This window comes from Idiotropiscis lumnitzeri, chromosome 20, assembly GCF_059441095.1.
Source record: "Idiotropiscis lumnitzeri isolate Australia: NSW breed Sydney's pygmy pipehorse chromosome 20, RoL_Ilum_1.0, whole genome shotgun sequence".
Lineage (NCBI taxonomy): Eukaryota > Metazoa > Chordata > Actinopteri > Syngnathiformes > Syngnathidae > Idiotropiscis > Idiotropiscis lumnitzeri.
Window position 1 is genome coordinate 10,597,865 of NC_142410.1, and position 23,376 is coordinate 10,621,240.

The 23,376-nt window shown below is 43.9% G+C and overlaps 2 protein-coding genes across 3 annotated transcripts; both read right to left on the reverse strand.

Moving 5' to 3' along the window:
* Nucleotides 1-1,178: 1,178 nt before the first annotated feature.
* erbb2 (erb-b2 receptor tyrosine kinase 2) lies at nt 1,179-16,604 on the reverse strand. 2 transcript variants are annotated; one of them, XM_088283713.1, is made up of 27 exons: nt 16,333-16,603; nt 11,253-11,404; nt 10,873-11,056; nt 10,653-10,793; nt 10,518-10,583; nt 10,331-10,446; nt 9,880-10,021; nt 9,669-9,797; nt 9,391-9,532; nt 9,216-9,289; nt 9,034-9,124; nt 8,323-8,525; nt 8,120-8,249; nt 7,863-7,953; nt 7,134-7,288; nt 6,990-7,037; nt 6,520-6,658; nt 6,311-6,433; nt 6,124-6,222; nt 5,853-6,038; nt 5,603-5,758; nt 5,454-5,529; nt 5,190-5,336; nt 4,906-5,003; nt 4,651-4,842; nt 4,076-4,469; nt 1,179-3,626 (listed from the first exon to the last, which is right to left on the reverse strand). In XM_088283713.1, exons 1-27 carry the CDS (start codon nt 16,403-16,405, stop codon nt 3,289-3,291), a joined length of 3,885 nt encoding a protein of 1,294 aa, XP_088139839.1. In that variant the 5' UTR covers nt 16,406-16,603; the 3' UTR covers nt 1,179-3,288. The 2 variants fall into 2 exon arrangements, with proteins under 2 accessions (XP_088139839.1, XP_088139838.1); XM_088283712.1 differs by having other exon boundaries at nt 4,651-5,003; nt 16,333-16,604.
* A 1,397-nt stretch (nt 16,605-18,001) lies between these two features.
* On the reverse strand, nt 18,002-22,918 carry pgap3 (post-GPI attachment to proteins phospholipase 3). Its single transcript, XM_088283661.1, has 8 exons — nt 22,491-22,918; nt 21,375-21,472; nt 21,041-21,193; nt 20,883-20,945; nt 20,383-20,444; nt 20,078-20,214; nt 19,767-19,971; nt 18,002-19,645 (listed from the first exon to the last, which is right to left on the reverse strand). Exons 1-8 carry the CDS (start codon nt 22,804-22,806, stop codon nt 19,582-19,584), a joined length of 1,098 nt encoding a protein of 365 aa, XP_088139787.1. The 5' UTR covers nt 22,807-22,918; the 3' UTR covers nt 18,002-19,581.
* Between the last annotated feature and the right edge of the window lie 458 nt (nt 22,919-23,376).

A 23,376-nucleotide genomic window follows, 5' to 3' on the forward strand; every position in this document is an offset into this window, starting at 1 on the left:
TTAGCTATCAATTGTGATAGAAAGAGGAGAGCAATACAGAATTGATTGATAGAAACATAGTGACAGAGAGCAAACGACAATGAGCTCAATACAGAGCTGGAGGTATACACATTCATATACAAACAGAGAGAAAGAGCGAGAGAGATCAATAAGGCTAGCTAGCTAGCTAGAGAGATAGCTAAATGGCTAGCTAGCCGGATCGACCGATAGAAATAAAGATGCAATATTCATGTTGAATGTCAATGTTGAAGGAAACTGACTATCTGACCTCCAAGCAAAGATAATAAATTGGACTTACTTTGTCTTGAAAGATTGTTTTCCAATATTTTCTATAACGCAAAGAGTCATTTTTGTCAACAACAAAATGCAAACGCACTTCAAGAGGGGACGTAGCCCAAAACATGACACGGAGTGTAAAAATGGCCACATTGACACTATAGGATGTTCATAAAATATGGCAAATTGGGTATAACGTGCCCAGGAAATACCAATTTGTCACCACAAAGCAGATATGATGCGTACCGAATAATATAAATAAACATTAATAACATGCCAGGAAATACCAATTTGTCACCACAAAGCAGATATAATGCGTACCGAATAATATAAATAAACATCAATAACATCACAATTAGGTGAGCAAATTGAGCTCAGCTTCACTAGATTCAATACGGTAGAGGACATTATTACTGTTTGCTTACCCAGACGTCCACATGGAGATATTAATCACACAAATGACAATTTTGTCATTTTTTTTTATTGTTTCACCTAATGTGTGGCCACAAATTATTTTTACATTAAATCAATATTTTAAAACGTTCCCCTAATCTCTTTTTCGTAGATGATCTAATGCACGGGCTTGTTTATTTACGAGGATCGCGTTACAAATGTAAATCCGTCACCCGTGCAGGTGTGTATTTACATACCCTCGATGGCCACACATGACACATTCACTTGGACAATCTATCTGCATGAAAAAAAATCTGCCTTACTTACTAAATTACTATTATTATTATTCGAAAAAGCAACAAGATTACATTTTGTTTCATTTAGAAAAACAAATGTGTAGTTCCACACATGAGCACTAGATGTCAGTCAATAGTCAATAGTTGCTTGTGTTGGCTTGTTTACTTCTGGACGAAAGGTGCAAAGTCATTCATACAGAAAATATGAAACTATCCAAGTCTACATTTTTTTATTCCTTGAAGACACACAATATGCAAACAAATCCATTTACAACTGACCATTTTCTTCATCAAGTTTTGTGTGTGCTTACAAATTTTCTCCCCAGTAGACTGATGACAAAATATTCACATTACATACAATATTTACATTATGGGCAACGTCTACACAAACTGACTTTCAATATTTGTCTTTATTTCCCCCCCCCCTGTGAAATTTGCTAGGTTTCTGTTTTGGTCTTGAAATTTCTCGGGTTATCATTGGTAAAATACAAAAACTTAAAAAATGTCGATGAAAGTCGATGCCACAGATCACTGAATGTATTTCAGCGTGTTGGAGTCGAAATGAGCTTTGAACAATAAAATCGTGGACATGGTGGGCATCCTCAAGATGGACGCGGCGGTCAGACAACGTGTCCATTGACCTCGCTCTGGCCACCGGCAGTTGACACGAGGGTCAGTCGATTATTAACTGAGATGCCATTGTGTGCGTTTTGTTGCGTCGCGGGGAGGAATTTGAGCGTGCAGCTTCAGTGTCAACAAGCACACAAGAGCAACTTCACCCTCCAGCTACATTTAACACGCGAGCATGTGTGTTAATTCTTCGCAATTGTTGGAAAATATTAATCGGTGGCCTCAGTGAAACATCAAACGACAAATAATGTAGCTTTGTTCCGCTGTCTACACGAGTAATTGATGTCAAGAAAGTATTTTGAAGGGATACATCTCCGCTAAGATCATTCTATGTTGAGTTGTAGTTAAGTTTAGCCTGGGTTGTTAGCGGAGAGTGTTTGCCGCATATTTACGTATTTGATCTTTATTTATTTTTAAGGCTAATGTGAGTTGATTTTGAAATGACATTCACTCTTTCGGGATCACGATTAATGGTACGTTTGAAGATACAGTAAGTGCTGAAAAAAAAAATGTGCCAAGACTGAGAATTGTGTGGAGCTGAATAGTGGAGCGTTAAATTGTTTTTTCATCATTTCAGTTTTTGCACATTTTTTTAGGGGTGTGGCTAAAACGGTGCCCAGTGAGTTTTGCATCTTTCATTCACATTTGTTTGCCATAATTAAGCGTCACTTTATCGGGAGCATCAACGCGACCTCCACAAATTTCAAGATTTTAATGTATACACTATTTTGCATTTTTTGAGATTCTAATATAAGATATGTGGCTTGCCTAAGCAAAGGTTGAGAGGACAAAAACAAAACAAAAAAACGCTTTAAATCAGGGGTGGGCAAACTTTGTGATTGGCGGGCCACAATTGTTTCTAAAATTTGACAGAGGGGCCGGACCAGGAGCAGATAGTTGGAGTGTTTTGGTAACCTCACCTCATCGGAGAAAAAAAAAAATACATTTAATTTTAAATAAAAGTGAACAATTAACAAGTTTTATTCATTTCATTTTTTTCAAGTTTGGCGGTCCGGATTAAAACATTTAACGGGCCGCATGTGGCCCCCGGGCCGTAATTTGCCCACACCTGCTTTAAAGTATGAGAGGCAATGGACATGATGCTAACCAGCAGTGCATTGAGCAAAAGCAATTTTTATGCAGCAGAGCAAATCCCTGAAGAGTTTTTTTTTTTTTTTTTAAAGTGATGGGAAGTACAACAAAGACGCTGCAGACGCACGCCAGTGTGGCACAAAGCCGCCGTCTTCAACATACAGCGCCTCTTTCTTTCGGGGAGCGAGCGTGCTGGCCAGATGGGCAGCACAGGGACCCCTCTGACCACCACAAAATGTCTTTGAGCGCATGGAAGACCCCCGCTAGCTTTTTGAAGACGGTGAGCAGAATACTAATCGTCCTCCTTAGTGTGTGGCGGGTCAAAAGTCGCTAAAAAACAAAATGATCATTCAATCGTCCAGTCGAATGTGATTTGTGAATTATTCACAGCTGAGTAAACTTGTTTCCCGGAAAGGTCGGATTGCTGAGGGGAACATAAACGTCCCCGGGAACACCGGATGAATGGGATGAGTCACAGTGCGTCATTACCTTCTAATTTGGTTGCACATCCGATTGCGCAATCCCCAAAACACGCCCAGCTGCATAAATATTGTCATTCACTTCGGTTCCAAGCTGCCACCTACCAAGCCATCCTCAAGGTTCATGTATAGCCACTCCAGGTGTCCGCCAGTCCCAGATATTCCGGATTCTCCGCCGTGGGAGTGACAAATCCGTTGACCTGCCTCGGTAGGTCCCGCTCCAGTTCCGCCGGGGCGTCCGCCACCGTTGCCCCGGCGACGGCTTTTGCTTTGGCCACTAGGTCCAGGTAGTAGGGGTTGTCGAAGGCGGGTGAGGTGGAGGGGGCCAAGGACCTGGGGTTCTCCACGCTGTGGCCTGAAGTCAAGCCGTTGGGGAGCCGTCGGTCAACTTTGGAGATTTTCCGAGGGAGGGTGTTGGGTCGCTCCGGCCTGGGCTCGTGGACGTCCTGATTGACGTACTCTGAAGCAGCAAAATATGGTCAATTCAATTTTTATTTTCACAGATCGATACAATTGGTCAGTCTCCATGTTATCTGTGATTTCAACGTATCATCATCGCAATCTATAAACTCTCTTGAATTGTCTGAGTGGTTTTGTCAAGCTCCGCCTCTTCCTACCCTCTGCATGAGCCGCGCAGTTATATGTCAACTCAAGATTTTTATTTCGTATTTTTTTTGTACAATAAAAAAGTGAAAATAGTTAGATTTTGAGTAAAAAAAAAATGGATGGCGGATGCCAAAGCCCCAAAGAGGAAACTAGGAATTGGTGTCAAGGAAGTATGTTTAAGTGTGTGGTGGCGTTATAGTTTCAACTATTCAAATAAGCACTTTTAGGGGGGGGAGGGGCATTTTGAAGAAAAAAAAAATCAGGCAAGGACACACCTCAACTGAAATTTAAAGTGACGCCCACCTGGCAAGACGTGGTTGTGATTATAGACGTGACTTCTCCTGGGCAGTGAGTGATGAAGATGCGGAGGCTGAAGGAAGCCGTTGGGCCCGCCGTCCGCCTCCAGCTCGCCCTGACTCCCGTAGGTGGGGTCCTTGCAGTAGCGCCCGGGGCTGGCCGGGGGCAGCGAGGGGTCATCCGGCGCTCCGTCCAGGAAGACCGAGTCGGACTGGCCGCCGGCAGAGGGGCTTCGTGCCAGCGTGGGGTAGTGAGGGGTCCACGTACCGTTGGGGGCGCTGGCTCCTGCTGGTAGGGTGGGGTACTGACTGCGGCCCAGGGTACTGAGGGAGGAGTACATGCTGCGAGGGGGGGCCGCCGCCGCCATGGGGGGCTCCGCGTCCAAGCCTTGATCTCGGCTCTGCATATGAAAAAAAAAAAAAAAGGATCTTGGACGTCTTTCGCCGTCAATGGCAGTAAATGACTTAAGGGTGGACATTTTACTTCATTCTCGACAATCAAGCCATGTTTTTGTGGTGCAATAAGACAGAAAACACAATTACAATTCCCCCCCCCCCAAATTTTTTTGTTGCATCACTGACCCTGTATGACTGATGCCTGGACGGCCCGTTTGACTCCGCCCCATCTCCCTGAGCCCTGGGATAGAGGTTAGGTTGAGGCACCAGATACTTCTCGGCATCCAGCAGCTCTCTCATGTTATTCCCGTCCTCCTCCAGAAGCATCCGGAAGAACTGGCTGTCCACCGGGTTGGACATGCTCATCTGCTCGTCGTTCTGCAAGCGCAACAAGACGTCGGTTTGGGATTTTGTACAAGCCTTTCTCACGCACGCACACACCTGAATGACGACGTAGCGAGACGGGTCCCTGGCCATGGCGGAAAAATCATTCACCAGATCTTTAAATCTGGGTCGGCTATCTGGGTCGATCATCCAACCTTGCATTCGGAAAGACAATCGAGATCATGCTCCCGAGCACGTTGTAATATGACACACACAATCCTACAGAGTCATGCTCGTTCGAAAATTTAAAAAAAAAAAAAAAAAATTAATTAAATTTAAAAATAATAATAATTAATTAAATTAATTACATTAAAAAAATAAAAATAAAAAAAAGCACTCACATTTGACCATGATCATGTAGACGTCGATGGTGCAGATGAGCGGCTGCGGAAGGCGCTCGCCGCCTTCCAGAACGTCAGGGATGTCTCTGGCCGGGATCATGTCGTAAGGTTTGGCGCCGAATGTCATCAGCTCCCACACGGTCACGCCTGCGAGGAGGCAGTATTTTTATATATTTTTTTTTAAATGTTTCTCCTTTCTACAGAAATAATGTGTTGACTCACTCGTGAGATACAATGCAAGAAACGGCGGCGAATAATACTGACCGTAGCTCCAAACGTCGCTTTGATGCGTGAACTTCCGGTGCAGGATCGACTCGAGTGCCATCCATTTAATCGGAACCTAAAAGCACGGATATGTCAGGAAATAATTGACAAAAAAAAAACGGTGCTAAAACGTCGAGATGCAACTTTACCTTCCCGCCGTCGGCGTGATATTCCGTCTCGTCAATATCGAGCAAGCGTGCCAAGCCGAAGTCGGTAATCTTCACGTGGTTGGGGTTCTTCACCAGGACGTTGCGAGCTGCCAAATCTCGGTGGACGAGGCGCACTTCCTCCAGATAGTTCATCCCCTACATTCACACACGTTAAATGAAGCCAAAGAGACGACTTCCAAAAAATAAATAAAAAAAAAAAGACATTTGCGCTTAAAGCGACTCCACCCACCTTGGCGATCTGCACACACCAGTTGAGGAGGAACTGCGAACCGATGCGATCCTTGTTCTCGCGGACGTAGTCGAGGAGGCAGCCGTACGGCATGAGCTGGGTGACCAGCTGCACCGTGGAGGTCAAACAAATGCCCAGCAGGCGACACACGTAGGGACTGGCCACCCCCGCCATCACGTAGGCTTCCTGGGAACAAAAAGCAGCAAGCGTTGAATGCATTTTTTTTTTTTTTTTTTTTGCCAAATTTGAAACTAACCCCTCCAAAACTCACATCAAGGATTTCTTTATTGGCTTTGGGCGAGGTGTTCTCCCGTAAAACCTTGATGGCCACCGGTATCTTGACGTTTTCCCCATCGGGAGTCCACACGCCCTGCAAGCAAAAACCAGGGCAAAGAAAATCAGCTTTTAGAGTTGTGTGGCTTTGTGATGCCGTTTGTTTGTCAGGAGCGGTCTCAAACCTTGTAAACGGTACCAAAAGCACCAGCGCCAAGCACCCGCAGCTTTTTCAACTCGGTTTCCTTTAGGATGCGCATCTGAGCCTGATTGGGTGAGGCGCCGCTCGGTGTCAACGGTTCCACCAACTGCGGAAGAAAACGACTCACTTCCCTTTTTAAGCGCTCAGACTCCAGTTCAAAATGAAACGACAACGTGAGCGCACGGCGCCCACCTCATGTTCTTGGAGGATCCTCCTCAAGGTCTCCTTCTTTTTCAGCTTCTTTTGCCTCCTCAGGTAAAAGACGAGCAAGGCGAGAAGGATGAAGAAGAGCACCACACCACCCACGGCGGCTGCGATCGTCGTGCCCGGTCTACACCGAGAAAAACGGAAAAACGTTTGTTTTTTTTATTTGCTTATAACTTCATAGAAATGCTTTAAGTTTAAGGTGCCTTGGACATTCACATTTATCTGGAGTAAACTTGGGTTTTTAGGTCTAATTTGGTGCTGGTTCGTCTACCCCCCATAAAAATATAATAATTAAATAAAAATATAAAAATCAAATAAAATAAAATAGTTCATAGTTTTTTTTCTGCTGAATATTTATTTATTTATTTTTTACACAATGGGACAAAGTCCAAATGGAAGCCATTTGATAAATAAATAAATAAAAAAAAAACTCAGGGCAAACAAAATGGCCTTACCCTGTCTTGGGATGGATTGGACAGCCTCTCTCATCCATCTGAGTGCAGCTGAGTTAGAGAGGAAACAACCAAGTGTCATTTTGTTGCCGTTGGGTCTGTTATAAGCTTGCATTTGTGAGTGTGTGCGTGTGTGTGAGCACTCACGACAGGGTGCAGTTGGTGTTGCACGGCACGCAATGTCCTGTAGCATTGCTGTACTTCCACACCGTCTGCTGGTCCTCCTTGACGCCGCTGGGGCAATGCTCCACGCAGGACTCGCCATCCTGGAAGTTCTGACACTCGGTGCACTGGTCTGCACCCTGCGGAAACACACACACACACACACACACACACGGCCTGGCTATTAGTATTATTTTTGTTTTTGGTTGTTTGTCATAATGAGTGAGATTTTTTTTCAAAAATATGGCCTTAGCATAAAAGATTTTAATAAACAGTCTGCATGAGGTCAGCTTATTTTCTGTTACGCCCCCCTCCAGCAAGAAGAAAACAATTTGCGCCCCCACCCCACCACCCACTGTCCGCCGCAACTATAAATAATTTTCGTTGCAAAACAAAAAGCTAATCCTCGCTGCGCAATGGGCAAGGAGAGGGCTACTGCCACCCGGTGGAGTGGATGTACAATTACACTTTATTGTAGTACGGCGGGAAAAAAAGCACGTTCCCCATGGTCACTCGCGCCCCTCAGCAACGCACCGCGCCCCCCCACGGGAGCCCGCCGCACTATTTGAGAAGCACTGACTTAATACAACCATTTTTTTAGATACTAAAACCTAAAAAAAAAAAAGTCACAAACAAGAATTGAGTATACAGAAAGTTTGCTTCTGCTGATCTATTTTTGCTCCTCTAAAATAATAACCTGTTTGCGCATCTTACCCGGCCGTGGCATGTGACGGAGCCATTGAGAGGACGACACTCCGCGTGACAGGCGACACATAAGGACCCGTCAATGTATTCACGTACCGGCCTGGGAGACAAAAATTATTAAGTGAGGTCGTCGTTATTGCCGTGACATCAATGTCAGCTGCATGATTTGATTTCATCGTGTTTCTCCATCATCACGCCTGGACTTTTTTTTTTTCCCCCCCCCCCATTTAGTGCAGGGGGTGAACACAAACGCAAAAGAAGCTCACCCCTGGTGGAGGTCACACTGCTCAACACACTCGGTGCCACGCTGGAAAGTCTTGCAGGACACACACTGGGCGGGCCCCGGCCCCCAACAGCCGCCCTCACACAGCGGGTGGCAAACGCTCCCTTGCGCCTCTGGAAAAGAAAGAACGCAACTTTTGGAATTGCTCTCTTCTCACACGCGCGAGAGACGAAGAAGTTGACCCACCGCAGACGTTGGGGTCTCGGTTGTGGTTGACAATGTAGTGGGGCCCTTGGGTGGGATGCAGGAGGCTGCTCCAGGGCAGCGAATTGGTGTAGCACAGCTGAGAGTTGTTGTGCAACAGGATCAAACCGCCGCTGATGCTGCGTAGCGAACGCAGGCCGAGAGACGTGACGTGGAGGTTCTGAACGGCCAGGGAAAAAACTCCCCTAGCAAAACAAAGCCGCAACTCATCTATCGTATTCATATTGCAGCTTGACCCAAAGCATTTACAGACAGGAGGGAAAAAAAACAAAAAAAAACAAAACCCTTGTGACTTATTTACACTTGCTGTGACCTAGTTTGAACATGTCGTGCTTGTCCTTGTCCACACTGACTGTTACTTTTGTCCCGGCGGCCGCGTGTTGCCAGTTAAAGCAGCTGGGCTGGCTAATAATTAGCCTTTATAACCCTGAGAGTGGTTCAACGGAAACAGCGACTGGGAGGGTTTAAAAAAAAAATCAAATAAATTAAAAAAAAAAAAATTAAAAAAGAAAGAAAAACAGAAGTGTCAATGTTTGCAATTCATTTTTATTATTTTGAATTTGCCAATTTTGGAATTTTGCGTCTGTCGCTTGTGTCCTCACAAAGCACGTTCACATGAAACTTATTTGCTAAAGTGTATCTGAATGACTTTTGTTTTCAGACCAAATCTGCGTATGATTAACAAAATCTTACTTGTAGAGCATCCTGCCTCGGATCACCTTCAGGTTTTCAAACACTGACAGGTCGCTCCAGTTCTCTGGCCAGGCATCGATGTACAAATAACCTGAAATGTTGATGCCAACGATGACACACAGTCTGCCGATACAAATCTCGATCACCATTTCCCGTTTGTTGCATGTCGAAAGGTTCCATACCCGTAATCTCCTCCAGGTTCTTGAAGGCCCTCAGCTGTTCGAGAGTCAGGCCAGACGTGTTGGTCGCGGGATCTCTAAAAAGCAAGAAAAAAAATTTCAGCAAGCAAACATCAGGAAGGAACAAATCTAAATGCGATTTTATTTTCACGACTGAATTTTTTTTTTTTTTACTTACGAAATGAAGCTCTGCGGGAGAAAGGCCAGACTTCCAAAAATCTTCTTACAAGCACTGAATTGTTCCACGTTCGAGGAGGTTACCATGGCGACGGCGTGGTTGTCCATGACGCCAAGGTTGTCCATCCCCAGGCCATAACACACTGGGAATTCAAGTCACAACATGGCACGGGGGAAAATGATTACGACCCATTTATCTTTTTAAAATACATTTAAGCAGGAATTGTCGGAAAATTCGAAAGGAATCCAAACATTTGCTTTTGAATCCAAAGCCCGCACCTTTTGGACAGTCCCCTTCACACTTTTCACATTTCTGCGTCTCGTCGCCATCGGGATTGGAGATGATGACTTCCTGGTTGGCTTTCGGGCAAACTAACGTGCAGGCTACATCCATCGCCAGATAATTATCTACGGAGAAGGACGACGGTTAATCACGAGCAACATCGCGGCTCACCTTTTTGGAGTCTTAGCTTCTGATGTGTCTTCTCACATGGACACGTCTTCACGCAGGTGGCTCCAAAGTTGAACTTTTTGTCCGGGTTGGGTTTGGTTTGAAAGGTGACCGGGTCGTAGATGGTGGGCGGCGGGCAATTGTCCTTGCAGACGCCGCTGTCGTTGAAGTGTCGGCACGCCTGGAGGGAAGACGCTGGATGAATATTACCGATCCAGGTTCATAGACATAACGGGGAAAAAATTAAAAATTCTAATTTTTGGTAACGAAATAAAAATCTAAATTAAATAAAAATGGTATGCTTTGAAAACCATGAGAAATTACTCAAACTAAAACTAAAACTAACAAAAAACCATGCATTTTTGAAGAAAAACTAAAAACTTTTTGAAGAACTAATAAACTAACCTGCTCTAAAAGCTAACTCCCCCCCCCCCAAAAAAAAAAAATTTTGAATTTAACTGAAATGAAAAAATCCAAATGTGTAATTTACCAGACAGTCGGAGTCTTTTGGTCCTGTGCATCCGGCGGCGCACTGCATGTGACAGCAGTCGTTGGGCAGAGGGCCTTTACACCGCTGGCAACCGGACGCGCAGCTGATCCGCGTCACTGTGGACGGGGAAAAGCGTTTAAGTCGCACGCCAGCGATGAAAATGACTGACCGTGTAATTCCAACCCACAAGTTTGGCAATCCTGTGCCGTTTCTCCCCAACAGCTGTTCTTGCACGCAGGTGAGCAACTCGGACCTGGATCGGACACGCAAAACCAGATATTTAAAAATGTAGAAACGCCAAATATTTCAATTGACTTCTCACAATTGGACGCTCTGGGCTGCAGTCGGTGTGGGCCGGCGTGAACGTTCTGCTCATCCAAGGTATCCCTCCACACAATGTTCTGCGGGTCCGGGAAGCAAAGCTGGGGGTTTCCCCAAATATAGACCCCGCCCAAAAGAATTTCTGCGGGGAGATTCATCATGACGTGACAAATGATTTGAACATTTCCATTCATCAAATGACAAGACTTCGGTTTTCCAACCTGTTAGGCTCCGAAGACGAAGTGTCCTGAGTCCACCCCGCGCCTCCCGAGTGTTATCCTGCACCACCAGGGCATAGCTGGAATTGTACAGCTGGCTGCCTCGGATAATCCGAAGGTTGTCCAAAGGCACTACGTTCACTGAGACATGAGCCACGAGCACATAGCCTTGCACCTCCACGATCCCCTGTCAAACAAGGACATAAAATGCGGCACACGAAGGCACAAATTCTCATGTGGGGTTCCTCAAGGCTCAGTTCTAAGACCACTGCAGCAAAAACAATCCAAGACATTTTAGATTTACTGAGTGTTCAATCGGCGACTTGCATACTTTCACATAACAATACTCGTCTTGGTCCAAAAGCGGATTCAAACGAAAATACCTGTAGGAAGGAGAGGTCCGGGTTTCCGTGAAGGTGCGTAATCTCCAGGTTGCCGTGGACGACCTGGCAGCCGGTGTAAAGGAGCCTCAAGGTCTCGTAGTGGTTTTCCAAACTAGAGGGCAGGGCCAGCTTCATGTCCGTGCCGAGGCACACTGCAACACATTTAAAAAGTCATCATTAAGTTAGCATAGCAATCGATGAGTCAAGAAATTGTTGAGAATTCGTTGTGGATTGACACTCCATTTTTTTTCCAAATTGAATCACATTGGTCAATGGCAAAAAATTTAAATCAGAGATCTAGTATACAGTGCTATTTCTGCAAGAAATTGGAGGGGCAAAAGAAGACAGTCAGGATGCGGATCGACGCTCTGTGGTTGTTGTGTCTGTCTTAGAGTGCCTTATTGTCAACTGTGAGTGCACGCACATCAGAGAGAGAAAGGCCAGGAGGAACATAAAATGTGGCAATGTTAAAAAAAAAAAACAGTTCTCACGAGTTACAACTGAACTGTACGTAGGTTGCTATATGTAATTCTTTCATACGCCACTAGAGGGAGCAACTTGCAAATCACTTTAATGTTAATTTCCCTTGCAGTCTAGTAGTCACTCTTCGGAGTTATTTTTTTTTTTTTGCAAAAGAAAGTGAAGATGGAGCCTTTGGAGTGTGAAATACAATCCATATTCACTGCCGGTGTGTCTGCCTCAAGATAAATTTCCCACTGAGATTCCCCGCCGTGGGCCACTCCATTCGGGGCACAGTGGGGGGGGCTCACACATGCACACATTGCTCCCATGCTTCAGCAATCAGTCATACGCCGCATAGTCGCTCCTCCTCCTCCTCTTCCTCATCTTGAGGTTATAAATGACTTCCTCTGGCATGCGGCCAACAGACCCTCGATAGTCGACGCACTTTTCCTGCTGGAGTCCCCCCCCCCCTACTTGTACTATCAGTGTTCCTCCTTTGGCAGACATGGTTTTAATACCACACTGGGACCGAGTCCGAGGTGGAAATGTGTGAGGATGGCCCCTTTTCAAACCTGTCGGGAACCCGGGAACTCTGAGTTCCAGCAAATGGCGCGATGCGAGTCTGCCAAAAATACACACCCAGCCGTCACAGCGTGTGTCAGGTGTCAATTCCGATGCCTCGCCGCTTGAGCGCTGACATCATCGGGAATAGTTTTACTCATCGAACGGACGAATGAAATCACAATTAGACAGATGGGTAGAACAGCCGACACAGAAAATGATCCCTAGTTACCATCCAGTCGCTAACCCGAGCTCACAACAGCTAACTCTGTACACCGTCATTCACTGACACCCACGTCACTCACCAGGCCAGGCCCCGTCTTTTAAAGCCATACACACTCAAAGTCACTGATGTTTGAGTGGACATTTTTATACCGCTATTACAACGTTCATGACAAAAATGGATTGAAAATCCAAGAAATTCGAGAAGAAAACTTGCAATTGTATTTGTAACAAAATCCAAGTGTATCTAAAACAAATCACTCAAGCTTTAAAATGACACAATTTGTTCCCTAGTAGACTGGAAAAATCGAGGTCGAGTAACGCGGTTGTTTGTTCACATGAGTGTTTAATAAGGTGATTCGCATTGTGTTTACTAGCGTGTGACAAACGCGCCACGGCGGCGGCCAGGTGGAAACTGTGGCATCGTGACTCGCCGGGAAAAGTCAACAAAGATCATGTGGCAGCTCGGCTTAGTGGACCCGATCCCTTGGAACGCTCCACAAACAGAACAGGACTTTCTCTGGCAACAGATCCCAGAGTCCTGCATTAATTCTTTTGAACGCATCGACTACACCTAACCTGTGTGAGCAAATTTGTTTTCTCTGCTGTCGAACAAGAAAGAAAAAAAAAACTGTGTGTGGGGGGGGGGGGGGGTGGAGGGGGGCAAGTGTTGCTCAACAGACAAGCTGAACAGGATCTGAACACGACTGCAGCTCCGTACGTGTCGCGTTGAGATTAGCATCACAAACACGTCAGGCTCTCTGCCGCAACACAACACGGCGACTGCTGCGTTTGCTTTCACAACGGACGAATTGTTGCAAAGGTTCAAACAAAGTGGCAATTTTTTTTTTTTCAGAGGAAATGAATCTGAAAGCAAATTTTGACTCCTCACAATAATCTAATGATAAAACGACAGTAATGCCACTTTGGATTTTTTTTTTTCCACATTTATGTTTTTTTTCCCCAAAAGGTTTGTTAACATCGGTAGCATTTTTTGTTCGCATTAAGCTAAACAGACTTCCCTAAGGCGTTGATTGTTTTTTTTTTTAATACACAACATGTACCGTCAATTCTCTTTGTTTTATGTTTAATTTAAGGGCGATAAATATTATTTTTTTAAATTAATAAAATGTGTTAAATTTAAAAATAACAAACCTACAAGTTTTTTTTCCCACTGATGAGCATGAGTAAGAAGAGCTGATTACGATTGCTTTCCAGCTACGTGGCGTGTTTTTTGTACAGTAACAATTGAGGTGAGAGGTGCGTAGAGTTCCCAATAGGTCAGTACTACAAATAGAAAACTAGCATAGTAGAAATTAAGACAATTAGTGCTGGCCTTTCTCTTAACCTTTGTAAGTTCTATTTGCTTGTATGCTGTTTTTTTTTTTCAGTTTTCAAAGTTTGTGGCTATTCCAGCTTTTGTTTTATTGACTAAAGATGCACAGTGGCTAACAATGTGAACCAGTGTCAGCATTGGTTGCAAAACGTTCCCTCTAAGGCTGCTCATGTCAAGGCCCCCTTCCTCGGCTGCAGAGTGAGTTAGATCACTCTCACCAGAGTCTAGACTGGTGTGTCACAGCTGGCCGGGTGATCCTGAAACTGTGTTCGGTTTCAGCTGAACTAATCCATTTCGCCGCGCAGACGCCGTTAGGTTCGACAATCCGAGGAGATCCAATATGACAGCTGGAAAACTCACTGCATGTAAATTAGTTAATTCGTTGATTAAATCAAGCAAGTGTTTGTTTGTTAAACATCACATGAGAAGAGGACTTTGAAAAATATAATCACAATATTTAAGGGGAAAAAAAATCAATCAAAATTGTTCAGCCCTATAGTAGAGTCTTATTTTTCTTATTAATAAAGAAAAAACATTTAATGATGAAAGAATGACAAAAGAATAAACTTGTTTGTCTTTGTTGCGGCTGGAAAAAAATAATTGACATGGCCGTTCATTTCAACAGAGAATGATGACTTCAGAAAAAAAATTAAGTGTGAATATTTTCTCTTTATTTGGTGTGTGGAAGTGTAGCTAACGTCGTGTTGTGTCGCGTCGCATCCCACTCTCGCGATCCTTCCTCTTTACACCCCATATCCCTCCGCCAATACAACACAACTATAGTTCCCCTAAATAAGAAATAAAATAGATCTATAAAAATATAGACATCCTAGTGAAAAGAAATCATCTTACACGAACGTCGTGTGCAACGCGTCGATTCAGATATCAGCCAATTGTCAGCACTGAGGCTCAACAGTTGCTTCGGATTGATTGACACTAAGGCGCAAAAGTGCACCGACCTGTTCCCGCCAACAATGCGGATTTATTTACCTGTGACAAGCGTCTGTGTCACGGTACGTTGTGTACCGTAATGACCCTTTCCAAATGATTCCTGTTGAGCAGCCAAGTGACGTGATTCTATTTTACTCGTAAACAGAAACGCTTTCAAGGGCACGTCCAGGATGAATCGGTATTATTGACGCAAATATGAACGTGTGTCATATTGACCCCTTTTAAACAAGGCTTTCAGTCATATTGATTTTAATGCGCCCGTTGGTGTGCCGGGGACGGCAATGGGACACTTCATTAGGTACACCTGCACTGTCAAATGGGGGGCAATGCATTTGAAAGCCGGACGTTGTCATGACGATAATATCAGGATGAAAGTCCACGGAAACACATGACGTATATTTATACATTATTCAAAAAATATATGACTAAAATAACCCACAGGTGATCTATTTACAAAAATAAATTAATACACAGCTGTAACATCGCATCGGTACTGCTGTAAATACATCAACCAAACTCGCCTTTCTTCTTCGTCTTATATTTACGGTAGGAAGCCTTTATAGACAGTGCCCCCTAGTGTTCAGACTGAGACACCGCATAATTGAAACATGTGGTACAGGCTTGATTAAAGTCGCAAAACGGAGTGTAAAACATACAGTCGGGTGTTAAAATGTAAGTAATGAAACGTTTTTTTTTTTTTTTACTTTATTTGTTTCTGAACAATATTTGAATAAAATAAAACATTTTCATCAGTTTCAAGACACAACAGCATTATCAAGCATCGGTTCTCGGAATCAACCAGGACTCAATGTAAGGACTTGTACTTGTCCTTGGTCTAAGTTTTGACTGAAAGGCATGGTAAAAAAAAAAAATTTTGCTTTTTGGCTCCTTGTTAGAGAATAGCAAGTTGTGCAAAAAAAAAAAAAAAAAGTAGTGAAACTTAAACAGTTGGACGTGTGCATTCAAAAGCGTGCTGGGTTGGTCTCTCGTCCCCCTGGCATGCACTCAGCCAGCTTGCAGTGAGACAAGCACACAAGACAAGTGGCTCTCTAATCACACAATGCCCTCCTGTTTTGGAACCACTGGTGAATAATTGACATCGCAATGATCCTCACTTGCACAATGCATCTCTTGTTGTTATTATTGTTGTTTACATGCACAGCTAACTGGCTAACTAGCCGCCTGGCAGCCTGACTGGCTGCACACGCCACAAGTTGCAAAGCAGGTTCTCATTTTTGTTACCTGACGATTTTTTTAGGTTGTTTTTACTACTCGTCGCGCTGTTTGTGTGTACATGCAGTATGTAAAACACAAACACTTTTTTTGGGGAAGTTAAAAGTTTTTAGATTTGTCAGAGAGCAACTTTCGAGAGGTGACAGGTGTGAATCGCGGTTCGTTCCTTCGAAAGTTATTTCGTGTCATATTTCGACTTTTTCAAAAGTTTAAAACCAACGGAATTCAGTGGGATTCTCCTCTTTTGTGCTAAACGGCGACTGGATGTGTGTTCGTGGGTACTGTTTGGTGCTAAAATGCGTGAAAGTCACCCACCTTCCCTGGCCAGCGAGCCCGACCCTCGGAGCAGCACGGCCCCGAGCAAGAGCAAACTTCTCACCGCCTCCATCTGCGGACTTCACCTGGGTCGACGCTAGTCCATACTCCCTTCGTCGATTCCCCTTCAGGATTTTCGTATCCACCTTTAGATAACTCGCCGGGGTTGCTTCGTGATTTCTCGCCCCTCAACGCAATCTCGGACTTCCTCTGTAGAATGTCGTGCCTGTAGCTCGTAAAGCGTGTCTGCGCGCGCACGACACGACACGGAGGCGCGCTCCCGTCAAGGCCTGACAGGGGAGTGGCTCGACAACCCACTCCAGACTTTTTATTACTTAACCCTCTGCTGGATGTAGGGGTGATCGCATCTGAATGATTCAACAGAGAAAGAACATAAAAAGATAAATGAAAAGTTTGCTTTTTGACACATTATTTTGCTTCATTTCAACGGACATTGTTCGGTTCTGTCTGGTGTACACACCTTGGCCACTTGGGGGCAGTGTAACACAGACATAGGGTCTCCGTCCCCTAGTAAATCGAATATATGAGTCGTTTTTCTACCACTAATAATGAAAATATTTTTGAGGAATATAGGCCTTGGAGTAATGCCATATTGTAGGTCTCCGTGCACGCTTTTTTTTTTGATTAGCTGTTGCGTAAGAAGTTAGAACAAAGATTTTACAATTAGTTTTTTAATAATAATAATAATAATAATAATCCCTTTATTAGTCCCACAATGGGGAAATTCGAGATTCGAACCCAGGCCTCCTGGGGAGACTGGGTCCTGAACGCGGCGCCTTAGACCACTCGGCCATCCTGGCAGCCAAGCCCATCTATGGTGTCAGCATGAAACAAGTAGATAAGGCAAAGTGATGTGGTTCACAAATAAGACTAAAACGGCAACTGCATTAAATCAAAGGAGATTTTATTGTTCAGTTTTTATAAGATCTTTGGGGGCACCAGGGCCCTGCTTGCGTGCAGTAACAAAGGTATCTTTTGTTGTAGGCCGACCAAATTAGGATTTTCATGTATCTGGATTTACCTAATGTAATATTTTTTTTTCAAATTATTATTATGAAAACTTAGGAACCCTGCAATGTTTTTGTCTCATTTCGCTGCTTAAGCAGTCTTATTGTGCTTGTGCCAAATTAACTTCCTGCTTCCTGCTGATGTTTAAGAGCCACAGACGTCACATGGAGACAAATTATTCACCAACCCCTCTTTTCCTTTCACTTTTTCTCATGCCCTTCACTCCATGGACTCAAATCAGGGGGAGAAGGAGGAAGAACAAAGTCCATTCATCCTAATGTGCCCTCCAGTGTCCCCACCCACAGGAGGCCGGGTCAGAGTCCAAAGCTAGTGCACAGATTTATCAACCAACAGTTAAAGGGAGGTCACTTCCTGACAGATAGAAACGCACGTGTATATATATATATTAAGACTAATATATTTCACTGTTATTATGTAGATACAAAATTAACACTGCTTTAATACAGAAATATTAACAAATAGTGTACTTAGGGATTTAAAGAAAACGCATTAAACGCAGCAGTTTGAAAATTTGATTCTTCAGCGTACCACTAGAGGGAGCCCATGCGCCATTAGTGACTGGGATGCAAGTTTGCAGTACTTTTTTTTTTTTTACAAAACAAAACCACAAGTAAGCGTCCTCTATCAACAAAGAACTTTTTTAATTTTTTTTTCAACATGTTAAAATGTGCTTTTTTGTGTGAGAATTGTGCGAGGGGAGTGGTAGGTGAAGGGCAGTAGATGTGCAGTGAAAAGGGAGACAGTATGTTGAAAAAGATAAATCAATTCAGTATATTTTTTTAACAATAAATGATCTTTAACCCATCAAAATACATCACAGAAATGTGTTCCTTAACTCTTTGTGATATGTTTATTCAGCTACTTGTTGTAATAACTATATAGATCCATGATGTAACATTTTAAGTGTATCATAACCCATATATAAGTGCATCATTTCTCATTAGCTCCACAATATCTATAACGCCCCACCCTCACATCACAGGCCCTTCTCAAAGCTAAATTTATCCTACCGCACTCTCAAATCTCAAACCAATATTTACCAGCCAATTTATTAGGAACAGAAAAACTCCTGTGCTGTGAAAAGCAACACTAACAATTACCTGAAGAATTCCAATAAAGTGTGAGGAGGACTAGTTTGACATTAAACATCAACCTGTTGTGGCCCTGAAGAGTTTTGAAAATTTGTGGAATATTTGCTGATTTTGGGTTGAGTGCCACCACACAGCGCTCGTATCTCGGGTCGTCCCTTGTATCTTAAGGCGGTTCTGTATTCTGAGATTGTCACACGTGTGTACATGTACACATGCTCGCGTCATATGGGTCAGGAAGCCAACAAATGGGCGCGACCCCCCCCCCCAAAAAAAAATATCACACATAGCAGCCACTGTCTCGTCTCAAACATAAAGGTAGTACAAAATTGTGGGGAGTGAACGCTTAGTAGAGAATTCTGCAACAATGAAATCCATACAAAAGCCATCCAGATAATTACCTAAAAACTTCTTTAAATACTGTAATATATATAACTCTCTTTCCGAAATGCTTTTCATTCATTTTCACAATTTGTCCACACGCTAAAAAGGCAATCCAGGTGAATAAAATATTTCAATTTCATGATGGTCAAGCACATCCCACACGGCAGTATAGTTATAAAGCACCATAAAATAATTAAAAGAATAATAATTAAGGGAGTGGGTGGTAGATTAAAAAAAAAGTATGAAAAAAAGCAGAAAGGAAACAACAGAGGCACAAAATAAAAGCAAGCTATCCCAGTCAGCAAAAACTAAAAAAAAAAACTAAAAAAAACAAACAGCTCCCATTCTTTCTGGAACAATCCACTGAACTGGGGGGCACCAAGCTGCCACTTTTGTCACGGGAGATTTTGGCGCCACCTATCGAAGGGAAACAAACTGCATTTGTGCAGAACTCCAGACGTGGGCAGAGAGAAATTCACGAATGGAAAAATAAAAAAAATAAAATAGTGCCTTTCTCAATCTCTAAACATTTCACGTCCACCCTGTTATTCCACACATGAATGCGAAGGCAAATGCAAATAAATAATTGTACAAAAACAATGTAAACAGTTGCGCCTGATGGAAGGTGTCATGCAGGTCACGTGGGAGACGAGGGCACGTCAACGTCGGGGGCTCCGGCGGCCATGATTGAAGAGGTGTTGCGCTGTCCGACGACGGGACTCCGCCCCTACTCCACTTTGACGCCCAGCTTCTCGGTGTTCAGCAGGTAGAGGCTGTCATCGATCAGGAAACTGGACGGGCGGATGTAGAATGTTTAATAATTGAGAAGCACTGAGTTAGCACGATCTACTCATATTTTGCTTCCGTTTCTCCAGTTAAGTCAAAGGACACATTTCGAGGAGGTGGCCCAACCTGTAGAAAAGAAGGTGCACGGGGACGGTGCTCAGGTGCCAAATGGCGTGCGCGTCCAGGACCCACAGATACGGCGGGAAGTCCAACAGCTCCAGCAGGGCCAAGCCGTGCAGCAGCAACACCACCAGGCCACACTTCCACCAGTACGGCAGCATCCGCCGGTTGATCCAACACCAGCACAGCCACCACAGCAAGTTGACCATGCCTTTGAGTAAGAGGAACGGAAATCAACAAAATGACAGAGCCCGTCTTCCGATTTCAGTAAAGCGCTTGACGAACGGCCACCGATTCAGGCTGAGCATTGGTCCTACCGAAGCAGGTGTTCGCAGCCATGTTGTAGCCGTAGTCGAAGCTGACAAAGGTCAAGTAGGAGATGTGTGACGTGAAGGCCACGATGAGCAGAACCCCCACGATGCTGGACACCCAAGGGCGCTTCAGGCCTAACGTTCTGCCAAAGACAGAAAAAAAAAAAAGTTAGGATTATTTAATCATCTTTGCCACACATAATTTCAAAACTTTGAAAGCTTCCCGTATCGTTAAAGGTTTTGCAGCGACTTAAAAATGACTCAAATTCACTTGACATTTTTTCCCCCTCGGGAAGAACGTTGCCAATTACCTCACACAGCATAAGTAGATGGAGTAGAGAATGACGGCAGTAGCACAAAAATAGTCCATTTTCTGCAAGAGAACACGAAGCAAGATCAAGATCAGGGGATGCGCTTCACTTCTGGAAAGCGGCTCAGTAATTGGCATTAGGATCTCACTCATTCGCTAAGCTGCTAAAATTATTTAACAGCAACAACACCTCGTTCAATCGGAGCTTTGAAAGAGGGTGGAAAGCAGGTGTGGGCAAACTACGGCCCTGGGGCCACATGCGGCCCATTCAATGTTTTAATCCGGCCCGCCAAACTTGATAAAAAAATTTATGTTTTATTTTATATATTGTTGTAATGCTTTTGTTCACATTCAATTAAAATTAAAAACATTTTTTTTTCCTCTGATGAGGCGAGGTTACAAAGCGCAACACTATTAAGTGCTTTATTTCTTATTAAAAACATGTTACAAAATATTGTACAGCACCCTTCCAATATTTTTCACAAAACCTGATCACATTACCTCCGTGAGGAAGGTGTCACGGGTGTGGAACACTGTGGACCAGAACCAGGCGTTGAGCGACACCTGCAAACACACACGCCAACATCGACTGTTAAAAAAAAAAAAAAAAAAATCTGCTTCTCTGCTTCATTTTCTACGACAGCGTCAAGTTGCGAGACCAGAGAGAAGGCGTTGATGGTGTGGAACATGGGGCTCTGGCGTGGCACGGTGCTCCGGTAGCGCAGCAGCATGAGAAGGCATGCCAGGCCGTTGAGGAGCGAGGCAAGGGCGGACGCCGGCTCCTCGAAGCACAGGAAGCGCGTAAACGGCCACTAAGACGCACATTCGAAAAGAAAATAATGTCAACTTTAGATTGTGCCCGTGTTGGGAATTAAATTTCACGACACTTTGTTGAGAACTGGGCCAACATGGGGCCGAATAAAATGTGTTAGAGTTACGAGTTATTCCAAACTTAGCCTGTGTACCGACTTAACCACAAAAGAGATTTTGAACCTTGCCGTGAAACTGCGGGACATTGTAGCCTCCAGCCTGGTAAAGACCCACCGTGGTCCACATGCACTCATAGCGACAGTCGTCACGACACGTCCATCCTGGAAGGCAAGTGGGAACAAATGTTTAGGGAAGTAAAAATCTTGGTTGACTTTTGTGGCATTGTTGTTTTGTGGTGTTCTGTAAGTAATTTGTTATTTTCTCTATCAAAAACAAAAATAGAAAAATCATGGCATTATTTGTAATTGTCAACTCTGATGTTTCAATTTTGTCAGTTTTCTCTTCATTTAGGCATCATTCTTCAAAGCAGAAATTGGGATTAACCACTCCACCTCGGTGGTAATGCGTCTAACAGACAAAAACGAGTAAAAACACAACAGTTGTAATGAAACCAGAAGTGTTAACGCACCAATGCGATACTTTGCTAGTCGAGAAAAACCTGTTTTCCACTTGCACAGCGACATCATTAGCTTTAGCAACGATGAGGAGTCCACAAAGTCTCTTTGTAATTGAAAAATTATTGATGAGACATATTTTGTTCCATTTTTAATCACATCAAATTTGGGAATATTCGCACCACATTGGGGATTGCTTGTTGAAAGGTTCCTGAGATTAAAGCTTCGTATTTATCATATATATAACCTCGGCCACCAGGGGGCAGTATAATAATCATCCCGATACAAATGAAGAGTTCCACATCTAAGTGTCTCAGAGAAATGCAGTAATATTAGTCATTTTTGGCAATGTTTAAAAAATGTCTGCTTTAGGTATTGTTATACTGTTTGTCTCGTGTCAAAACAAGTCACGTGTGTTGCTTTAAGTGTTACATAGACAGTATTAGTTAGGTTGCCTTTGACAGGTTGTATTGGGATAGCATGACGCTGAATAATTTAACATTTTAATTTGATTATTTCATTAGTTACCTGTAAAAAATAATACTACGTGAATCTGCCGGTGCGGAACCGCGAGTATGCAGGGGTCCACTGAATAATACGACCCCCAGTCCTGGGATTTTTCTGACGAGTCTTACTGTATAATTGAGCTACAGTAGTGTGACATGAAAGGGATTTAAACACACACACACACACACACACACAAAAACAACTGGGACAAGCTCACCTGTCAGCGCCATGTACTGCGGCTGGACCGTCTGGTACCACCATAGCTGAGCTCCGGTGCAGTTGCTTTGGACGCACTGCTTCACGCAGTCCCGGTACACCGGCTCTTTGTCGCCCTGGGAGCCCTCCACGGTGGTCGCGGACATCAGCAACACGACGACCACCACCGCCACCACCACCACCGAAGCCGGTCTGACAGATGTGCGGCCGGGGGGCAGCGGCGAGGCCATGGAGGTGGTTCTCGGCTCGGCGGTAATCACGAAGGCACGGCGAGGCGACAGCGGCATGGGGGAAATTACGGAGCTCACGGTCCACATCACCAAGCTGCCATTTCCATGTGTGTGGTGATCCAGTGGCGTTGAAGTGATGGTGGTCTCGTCCGGTAAACGTCATTCAAAGGGGAGGCCCCCCCCTGGCCTTTGAACAAACGTCAAACACCATTTAGAACGCTTACTTCCGGTTATTGTTTTCAAAGTAAATGTTTCCGTTTTTCTGTGGCTTACCTGGAAATAACATGGTTTAATCGTTCATCTAATTTCAACATTTAACTATTATATATTCATATATACTCGTGGTGGTTTGCTCTTGTGACACTTCTGAAAGCCAATAAGCGGTGGATTGTTTTACTTTGAAGCGATAAAGTATTTTGGTTCTGACTCTTTCTTTGTCTTGTACATTACGTGGTTCAATGAGGGCCAACACGTATACTGGACACTCGTCACCAGCACAATATTATACTGAGCTGTTTGCCAACCTTTATTGAGACAGGGCACATGTTTGACTTAAAAAAGCAAATGTCAGCACCATCTACAAATTTAAATAAATAAATATCATTACAAAAGTGAGTTGCGAGAGGTATATCTGCTGCCATCTAGTGGGAAGAGCTT